At 44.9% G+C, this 10,891-nt stretch overlaps 1 protein-coding gene across 1 annotated transcript; it reads left to right on the forward strand.

The window, feature by feature from the left end:
* The first annotated feature begins 1,126 nt into the window (after positions 1-1,126).
* Positions 1,127-2,714, forward strand: LOC135050448 (olfactory receptor 52A1-like). The gene has a single exon (XM_063956938.1). The coding sequence runs from the start codon at positions 1,156-1,158 to the stop codon at positions 2,101-2,103; it is 948 nt and encodes a 315-aa protein (XP_063813008.1). The 5' UTR covers positions 1,127-1,155; the 3' UTR covers positions 2,104-2,714.
* The last annotated feature ends 8,177 nt before the right edge of the window (positions 2,715-10,891 follow it).

A 10,891-nucleotide genomic window follows, 5' to 3' on the forward strand; every position in this document is an offset into this window, starting at 1 on the left:
CCTTGTGTCTGATATCCTGCAAATCCTTATCCTGTCCTCTTATGGCTGGCATTCAGCTAATTCTTCTCTGGTTCCCCATGGCAGGAGTAACTGGACTGAGGAGGAAAGGGATTTAGCAGTCACCACTCCAGATGACTTGAAGGCATGTAAGCAATGTAACAAAGCAATGTGGAAGGCTAGTCAGATGCTTGGTTGCATAGGCAGGGGAATAGGTAGCAGGAAGCAAGAAGTAATAATGCCGCTGTAAGGGTCATTGGTACGGCCTCATCTGGAATACTGTGTCCAGTTGTGGAGGCCATAGTTTGTAAAAGAGAAGGGAACGGAGGGACATGATAGAAACTGTCACATATATATCAAGGGATTTTACCAAGGTACAGGAGTGAGACCATCTTCACAGGAAGAGAAGTAATAGGACACAGGGACATGCACTTGGACTGGAGGGGGAGGGGGGGGGGGTTCAGGGGAAATTTGAGGAAAAATTACTTCACAGAAAGGGTAGTGGATATGTCAAAAATAGCCTCCCGTCAGGGGTGGTAGAGGCTACGGCAGTAGAGCAATTTAAACACGCTTGGGATGGTATGCAGTTAGCAAACCGATCGTCGGGATCCCAGCGGTCACAATACAGACACCGGGATCCCGACGAGGGCACCATACCGCCACCGATATACCGACGAGGTAGGTGATTCCCCCTCCATGGGTGTTCATGACACCCATAGAGGGAGAATAGAACCTGTGGCGAGCAAAGCTCCTCACTAAGACCACAAGGGGCTTAGTTGCACTCGCCCCCCTGCCGGCATTCCACCACTCGGGATGGCGATGCTAGTGTAATGACATTCGGCATCCTGTGCGGTGGGATATCATATCGAACCCCTTGGGATAGACATAACAAATAGGGTTGAAGTTGGCAAAAGGATAAATAAAAAAGGGCAGACTAGATGGGTCAAGAAACTTAATTTCTATGTTTCTCTGTTTCCTTTGTGGTTTATCTGCATTAGGTTCCATGTTTTCAAATATACTGTATAATCAATTTTCTAAAAGTTAATTGATATTTTAATTTTCATATTCATCTCATTTCCAGGGAACATTGATGGTTTATGCAGCTTCCAGACCAGAGTAATAAAGATAATTAACTGGGACATTGAGCTGCAGCAAAATATGCTAAATTCCACCTTTTATCCTGCCTTCTTTATACTGGTTGGGATTCCTGGTCTAGAGAATGGACACGAGTGGATCTCTACTTCCTTCTGTATATTTTATCTCCTGGCCTTGCTGGGAAATATAACACTAATTGCTGTCATCTCCACTTCGTCTGGACTCCACAAGCCCATGTTTATATTACTTTCCCTGCTGGCAGCCAATGACACCCTACTTTGCTCAAGTTTCACCCCTAAAATGTTGTGTATCTATTGGTTCAATGCCAGACTCATTAGCTTCGATGCATGTCTTCTCCAGATGTTCTGCATTCACTCCTTTACAAGCATTGAATCTGGGTTACTCTTGGCCATGGCATTGGACCGTTACATTGCCATATGTCAGCCACTCCGGTATGGTTCTTTAATGACCAATAGTTTGATAGGGAAACTGGTCATCGTGTTTCTGGTCAGAGCAGTGGTTCTGGTGGGTCCATGCCTCATTATGATCAAGAGATTTCCTGCATTCAAGACCAACATCATTGCACATTCCTACTGTGAGCATATGGCAGTTGTGAAACTTGCCGCGGCTGACATTAGAGTAAATAGTGCTTGGGGATTAATGGTGGCCTTCACTATTCTTGGTGTTGACTTGCTACTTATTCTAACATCTTACACCATGATTTTCCATGCTGTCCTCAGCCTGACATTTAAAGAGTCTCGTCTGAAAGCATTTAACACGTGTATACCGCATATCTGTGTCTTTCTCACATTATATGTCCTGGCCATCTTTTCTTTCCTATCTCACCGGTATGGTCACGGGATTCTACCTTATATCCACATTATTCTCTCTGACATGTATCTACTGGTTCCACCCATGCTTAATCCAATTGTGTATGGACTGAAGACCAACCAGATTCGGGAACAATTTTGGAAAATATTAAATAAACATCAAGGATCCTCTTTCCATTAACAAGTGGAAAAAAATTCTAATGAATGCTAAATAATATAGAATGTAAAGTGAGAGTCCAGCACAAGCTACTCCTACAACAAGAAGCTCAGGTTACAAGGATTATAAAGACATTGTATAAAGTAACTAGTGTGATGCAGGACAGGACTGGCTGAAGGGCTGGTGGGCATACGCCAACTGGACTGGACAGCCATATGGAATTATGTACCATCTTCTGCAGCCTTGGAGGTTCATATAGGTCTAGATGTAGCTGGATGCAATCACGAGACACCTGTGTCTGACATGTGGTCCTCATCATTCACTGAAGTAGTAGAAGTAGTATGATCCTACATGGTTCTGTAGGCAGAAATGCAGAGTGGGTGGGACACAATGGTTTGAATATCTACAGTATACAGATGAGACAAAATGGATGTGTTGTTGACTGAGAAGGGCTGGCAGGCTTGAAGAAACGTTCATTTTCACAGCACTTAATAATTAGTACCAATAGCACTTTTTTGAGTGACTCCGGAAGCCCAATGGAGTATTTAGGAACCACTTCTCATAGGTAGTTCCAAAGTGTGAAGTCCCAAGTACATGAGTAGAGTCCAAAGTCCACAGCCAAAAGGCACAGCATTGGAGGCCAACCTACGCGTTTCATCTGAGAGCCTTCATCTATTGTAAACATATATTTTTATGAATAAATGAATGCAATAGAAAATACATAAGGTGTGTGCACTCTGTCAATTACCTGAGAAAGAAAAGTATGTTGTAAGGTGTAGCGACAGAGCAGTGGGGAGGCTAAATGAGGTCAGATACGCCAAATTTCTATAACTTGAAAGTATGCATCTATTTGGCCAATTGGCACTTGTCCTTTATAAAGGATAATATGCTATGGGCATATACTGATCTCGATGCAACTATATTGGATAAAAAATAGCAAGGTTTAATTATACTGTATTTATAAGGGACTTTGACCATCCCTACACCAGCTGCTGCTGGTTGCGCACTTGAACACTTCTTTGTATATTTAATTATACTCAGCTTGGTTGATTAGAATTTGACAAACATTCAGTCCAGAATATTCTGATACTGGTACGGTGATGGTCATCACATGGCATTGCATGGATGGAAATCAAGAGCGAGTTCCCATTGTTATGTCGGAGGCCCCTGTTAACCTCCTAGGTCCTGACAGTCTTTCATATCAATACTAGGCACTGCCACTAAGTCCATAGAAAAATCAGTGGTGAGCACCAGGACATTTTTCAGGTTTATTGTTTTGGCTTTTAGATCTCCTTCATGTTTTGGATCTGTATTGGTTTGCCAAAACCACCCTTGCTAAAATCGCAGAATTTGGGGGTATTATGTTCCTACAGTATTATTAACCTCAATATCATTCATTTCCACTCATTTCAAGTCTATTTTGATCACCTCACAGCTCGCAATATTGTTTTCATTCAGTTTAGACCATAAGGTGGCACCGAGGCAGCTGGATGACTAAGCTAAGCGACGAAGTGGGTGGCACAGCTAGGAGTGGCACTGCAGTGGCAGACAGGATGGCAGTTTTTGAAACGATGCCCCAAAAATGCTCCAAAGAGCACATAATGCAAAGAAATAAGGTGCAAGATGGAATTATCCTTGGGCCCTCCCACCCAGCCTTATGTTGTATATTAAGCAGCACATGCAAAGTTTAACAAACCAATCATTTCAGTGACAGGGCCTGTCACTTGTGGCTGAAATTATTGGATTGTTTGGACCTCCACAAAACAAGCTGGCAATGGGCAGTGCACATACTGGCTTTAGTACTTTAAATAGGCACAATGTCATCAGCATCCGATTCCTAACCCCCATCAGTGTGTACATCCTCTTCTTCACAGACTATTAATTTGTCCAGCTGGAATCCACCATCACAGGACCCTCTGCACTTTTTGGAGGTAATTTCTGGTAAAGGTCAAATGAGTCAGAAATATATATTTTTACACACTGCAGTTTAGCTTCACCGACAGTGTCACACAAATGAGTCAGAAATTGAGTATGTATTATTATTTTTAATATCAAACACTGGCGGTTACAGAGTCGCACAAATGAGACAGAAATAAATATTTTTACACACTGTGGTTTAGCTTCACCAACATTGTTGTACAAACGAGTCAGAAATCTGTATCATTATTTTTTATATCACACACCGGCGATTACAGTGTCGCACAAATTAATCAGAAATATATATTTTCACACACTGCGGTTTAGCTTCACTGACAGTGTCGTACAAATGAGTCAGAAATATATATTATTACACACTGTGTTTTAGCTTCACCAACAGCATCGCACAATACGTGTTTGAGTCAGAAATGGTAGTTGAACACTGCGGTTGACCTTCACCAACAGTGTGGCACAATACGTGTATGAGTCAGAAATGGTAGTCGAACACTGTTGTTGACCTTCACCAACAGCGTTGCATAATATGTATATAAGCAGGAAATAATATACTGAAGTCTGACCGGCAGTGTCACAGTATATTTTCATAATTATAATTTTAGACTTTTTGTTTTTAGCTTTTATTTCAATTTCAATACAGCAGAGAGCACCCCTTTCAGATACAGCAGACAGAGAGAGCACCCCTTTCAGATACAGGAAACAGAGAGCACCCCTTTCAGATACAGCAGACAGAGAGAGTGCCCCTTTCAGATACAGCAGAGAGAGCACCCCTTTCAGATAGAGCAGACAGAGAGAGCACCCCTTTCAGATAGAGCAGACACAGAGAGCACCCCTTTCAGATACAGCAGACAGAGAGAGCACCCCTTTCATATACAGCAGACAGAGAGAGCATCCCTTTCAGATACAACAGACAGAGAGAGCACCCCTTTCAGATACAGCAGACAGACAGAGCACCCCTATTTCAGATACAGCAGACAGAGAGCGCACCCCCTTTCAGATACAGCAGACAGAGAGAGCATCCCTTTCAGATACAGCAGACAGAGAGAGCATCCCTTTCAGATACAGCAGACAGAGAGAGCATCCCTTTCAGATACAGCAGACAGAGAGAGCACCCCTTTCAGATACAGCAGACAGAGAGAGCACCCCTTTCAGATACAGCAGACAGAGAGAGCACCCCTTTCAGATACAGCAGACAGAAAAAGCACCCCTTTCATATACAGCAGACAGAGCACCCCTTTCAGATACAGCAGAGAGAGAGTACCCCTTTCAGATATAGCAGACAGAGAGAGCACCCCTTTCAGATATAGCAGATAGAGAGAGCATCCCTTTCATATACAGCAGATAGAGAGAGCATCCCTTTCATATACAGCAGACAGAGAGAGCACCCCTTTCATATACAGCAGACAGAGAGAGCGCCCCTTTCAGATATAGCAGACAGAGAGCACCCCTTTCAGATACAGCAGAGAGCACCCCTTTCAGATACAGCAGACAGAGAGAGCACCCCTTTCAGATACAGCAGACAGAGAGAGCCCCTTTCAGATACAGCAGAGAGAGCGCCACTTTCAGATAGAGCAGACAGAGAGAGCACCCCTTTCAGATAGAGCAGACACAGAGAGCACCCCTTTCAGATACAGCAGACAGAGAGAGCACCCCTTTCATATACAGCAGACAGAGAGAGCATCCCTTTCAGATACAACAGACAGAGAGAGCACCCCTTTCATATACATCAGACAGAGAGAGCACCCCTTTCAGATACAGCAGACAGAGAGAGCACCCCTTTCATATACAGCAGACAGAGAGAGCACCCCTTTCAGATACAGCAGACAGAGAGAGCACCCCTTTCAGATACAGCAGACAGAGAGAGCACCCCTTTCAGATACAGCAGACAGAGAGAGCACCCCTTTCAGATACAGCAGACAGAGAGAGCACCCCTTTCAGATACAGCAGACAGACAGATCACCCCTTTCAGATACAGCAGACAGAGAGCGCACCCCCTTTCAGATACAGCAGACAGAGAGAGCACCCCTTTCAGATACAGCAGACAGACAGAGCACCCCTATTTCAGATACAGCAGACAGAGAGCGCACCCCCCTTCAGATACAGCAGACAGAAAAAGCACCCCTTTCATATACAGCAGACAGAGCACCCCTTTCAGATACAGCAGAGAGAGAGTACCCCTTTCAGATATAGCAGACAGAGAGAGCACCCCTTTCAAATATAGCAGACAGAGAGCACCCCTTTCATATACAGCAGACAGAGAGAGCGCCCCTTTCAGATATAGCAAACAGAGAGCACCCCTTTCAGATACAGCAGAGAGCACCCCTTTCAGATACAGCAGAGAGCACCCCTTTCAGATACAGCAGACAGAGAGAGCACCCCTTTCAGATACAGGAAACAGAGAGCACCCCTTTCAGATACAGCAGACAGAGAGAGTGCCCCTTTCAGATACAGCAGACAGAGAGAGCGCCACTTTCAGATACAGCAGACAGAGAGAGCACCCCTTTCAGATACAGCAGACAGAGAGAGCACCCCTTTCATATACAGCAGACAGAGAGAGCATCCCTTTCAGATACAACAGACAGAGAGAGCACCCCTTTCAGATACAGCAGACAGAGAGAGCACCCCTTTCAGATACAGCAGACAGAGAGAGCACCCCTTTCATATACAGCAGACAGAGAGAGCACCCCTTTCAGATACAGCAGACAGAGAGAGCGCCCCTTTCAGATACAGCAGACAGAGAGATCACCCCTTTCAGATACAGCAGAGAGAGAGAGAGAGAGAGAGAGAGCACCCCTTTCAGATACAGCAGACAGAGAGAGCACCCCTTTCAGATACAGCAGACAGAGAGAACACCCCTTTCAGATACAGCAGACAGAGAGAGCACCCCTTTCAGATACAGCAGACAGAGAGATCACCCCTTTCAGATACAGCAGACAGAGAGAGCGCCCCTTTCATATACAGCAGACAGAGAGAGCACCCCTTTCAGATACAGCAAACAGAGAGAGCACCCCTTTCAGATACAGCAGATAGAGAGAGCACCCCTTTCATATACAGCAGACAGAGAGAGCATCCCTTTCATATACAGCAGACAGAGAGAGCATCCCTTTCATATACAGCAGACAGAGAGAGCACCCCTTTCAGATACAGCAGACAGAGAGAGCACCCCTTTCAGATACAGCAGATAGAGAGCACCCCTTTCATATACAGCAGATAGAGAGAGCACCCCTTTTAGATACAGCAGACAGAGAGAGCACCCCTTTCAGATACAGCAGATAGAGAGAGCACCCCTTTCAGATACAGCAGATAGAGAGAGCACCCCTTTCAGATACAGCAGATAGAGAGAGCGCCCCTTTCATATACAGCAGATAGATAGAGCACACCTTTCAGATACAGCAGACAGAGAGAGCACCCCTTTCATATACAGCAGACAGAGAGAGCACCCCTTTCATATACAGCAGACAGAGAGCACCCCTTTCATATACAGCAGATAGAGAGAGCACCCCTTTCAGATACAGCAGACAGAGAGAGCACCCCTTTCATATACAGCAGACAGAGAGAGCACCCCTTTCAGATACAGCAGAGAGCACCCCTTTCATATACAGCAGACAGAGAGCGCCCCTTTCAGATACAGCAGACAGAGAGCACCCCTTTCAGATACAGCAGATAGAGAGAGCACCCCTTTCAGATACAGCAGACAGAGAGCACCCCTTTCATATACAGCAGATAGAGAGAGCATCCCTTTCATATACAGCAGACAGAGAGAGCACCCCTTTCAGATACAGCAGACAGAGAGAGCGCCCCTTTCATATACAGCAGACAGAGAGAGCACCCCTTTCAGATACAGCAAACAGAGAGAGCACCCCTTTCAGATACAGCAGATAGAGAGAGCACCCCTTTCATATACAGCAGACAGAGAGAGCATCCCTTTCATATACAGCAGACAGAGAGAGCATCCCTTTCATATACAGCAGACAGAGAGAGCACCCCTTTCAGATACAGCAGACAGAGAGAGCACCCCTTTCATATACAGCAGACAGAGAGAGCACCCCTTTCAGATACAGCAGACAGAGAGAGCACCCCTTTCAGATACAGCAGATAGAGAGAGCACCCCTTTCAGATACAGCAGATAGAGAGAGCACCCCTTTCATATACAGCAGATAGAGAGAGCACCCCTTTCAGATACAGCAGATAGAGAGAGCGCCCCTTTCATATACAGCAGATAGATAGAGCACACCTTTCAGATACAGCAGACAGAGAGAGCACCCCTTTCATATACAGCAGACAGAGAGAGCACCCCTTTCATATACAGCAGACAGAGAGCACCCCTTTCATATACAGCAGATAGAGAGAGCACCCCTTTCAGATACAGCAGATAGAGAGAGCACCCCTTTCAGATACAGCAGACAGAGAGAGCACCCCTTTCATATACAGCAGACAGAGAGAGCACCCCTTTCAGATACAGCAGAGAGCACTCCTTTCATATACAGCAGACAGAGAGCGCCCCTTTCAGATACAGCAGACAGAGAGCACCCCTTTCAGATACAGCAGATAGAGAGAGCACCCCTTTCAGATACAGCAGATAGAGAGAGCACCCCTTTCAGATACAACAGACAGAGAGCACCCCTTTCAGATACAGCAGACAGAGCACCTGCCCCATACCAGACAACACAGTACTGAGACGGACACGTCCATCCAGTAGACTCTCCACAGCTGGAGTGAAGATGGCGCCGATGCATGGGGACTTATATAGAATTCTAGTGTCACAATGTGTATGAGTCAGAGATAATAATAGAGATGAGCGGGTTCCGTTCCTCGGAATCCGAACCCCCCCGAACTTCAGCCTTTTTACACGGGTCCGAGGCAGACTCGGATCTTCCCGCCTTGCTCGGTTAACCCGAGCGCGCCCGAACATCATCATCCCGCTGTCGGATTCTCGCGAGGCTCGGATTCTATCGCGAGACTCGGATTCTATATAAGGAGCAGCGCGTCGCCGCCATTTTCACACGTGCATTGAGATTGATAGGGAGAGGACGTGGCTGGCGTCCTCTCCGTGTAGAATAGATTAGAGAGACACTTGATTTACTACTTGGGGAGCATTAGGAGTACTCAGTACAGTGCAGAGTTTTGCTGATAGTGACCAGTGACCACCAGTTTTATTTATAATCCGTTCTCTGCCTGAAAAAAAACGATACACAGTCACATACCATATCTGTGCTCATCCTCAGTGTGCTGCATGATAATATCATCTATGTATATCTGACTGTGCTGAGTGCTCACTGCTCACACAGCTGAATTGTGGGGGAGACTGGGGTGCAGTTAATAGCAGGAGTACAGTGCACACTTTTGCTGCCAGTGTGACTGACCAGTGACCACCAGTATATTGTCTGCCTGAAAAAGTTAAACAAACACTCCTGTGGTGTTTTTTTTATTTATTCTATAAACGCATTCTGCTGACAGTGTCCAGCAGGTCCGTCATTCATTATATTATATAAATATTTACCTGCAGTAGTGTTATATTTTTTTTGTTCATCTCTATCATCTTTATCATCTCTATATTAGCAGACGCAGTACGGTAGTCCACGGCTGTGGCTACCTCTGTGTCGTCAGTGCTCGTCTATAATTGTATACCTACCTGTGGTGGGTTTTTTTTTTCTATCTTCTTCATACTAGTAGTTTAGGAGTCTGCTGACAGTGTCCAGCAGGTCCGTAATTATATTATATATACCTGCAGTAGTGATATATATATATTTTTTATATCATTATCTCTATACTAGCAGACGCAGTACGGTAGTCCACGGCTGTAGCTACCTCTGTGTCGTCAGTGCTCGTCCATAATTGTATACCTACCTGTGGTGGTTTTTTTTTTTCTATCTTCTTCATACTAGTAGTTTAGGAGTCTGCTGACAGTGTCCAGCAGGTCCGTCATTATATTATATATACCTGCAGTAGTGATATATATATATTTTTTATATCATTATCATCTCTATACTAGCAGATGCAGTACGGTAGTCCACGGCTGTAGCTACCTCTGTGTCGTCAGTGCTCGTCCATAATTGTATACCTACCTGTGGTGGGGTTTTTTTTTCTATCTTCTTCATACTAGTAGTTTAGGAGTCTGCTGACAGTGTCCAGCAGGTCCGTCATTATATTATATATACCTGCAGTAGTGATATATATATTTTTTATATCATTATCATCTCTATACTAGCAGACGCAGTACGGTAGTCCACGGCTGTAGCTACCCCTGTGTCATCAGTGCTCGTCCATAATTGTATACCTACCTGTGGTGGGTTTTTTTTTTCTATCTTCTTCATACTAGTAGTTTAGGAGTCTGCTGACAGTGTCCAGCAGGTCCGTCATTATATTATATATACCTGCAGTAGTGATATATATATATATTTTTTATATCATTATCATCTCTATACTAGCAGACGCAGTACGGTAGTCCACGGCTGTAGCTACCTCTGTGTCGTCAGTCACTCGTCATCCATAAGTATACTAGTATCCATCCATCTCCATTGTTTACCTGAGGTGCCTTTTAGTTGTGCCTATTAAAATATGGAGAACAAAAATGTTGAGGTTCCAAAAATAGGGAAAGATCAAGATCCACTTCCACCTCGTGCTGAAGCTGCTGCCACTAGTCATGGCCGAGACGATGAAATTCCATCAACGTTGTCTGCCAAGGCCGATGCCCAATGTCATAGTACAGAGCATGTAAAATCCAAAACACAAAATATCAGTAAAAAAAGGACTCAAAAATCTAAAATAAAATCGTCGGAGGAGAAGCGTAAACTTGCCAATATGCCATTTACCACACGGAGTGGCAAGGAACGGCTGAGGCCCTGGCCTATGTTCATGGCTAGTGGTTCAGCTTCACATG

The sequence above is a fragment of the Pseudophryne corroboree genome, chromosome 2 (assembly GCF_028390025.1).
Source record: "Pseudophryne corroboree isolate aPseCor3 chromosome 2, aPseCor3.hap2, whole genome shotgun sequence".
In the NCBI taxonomy this organism is placed as follows: Eukaryota; Metazoa; Chordata; class Amphibia; order Anura; family Myobatrachidae; genus Pseudophryne; species Pseudophryne corroboree.

Bases quoted from the DNA above. Each gene is read 5' to 3' on its own strand.
- LOC135050448 (XM_063956938.1), top strand. From the start codon at position 1,156: ATGCTAAATTCCACCTTTTATCCTGCCTTCTTTATACTGGTTGGGATT.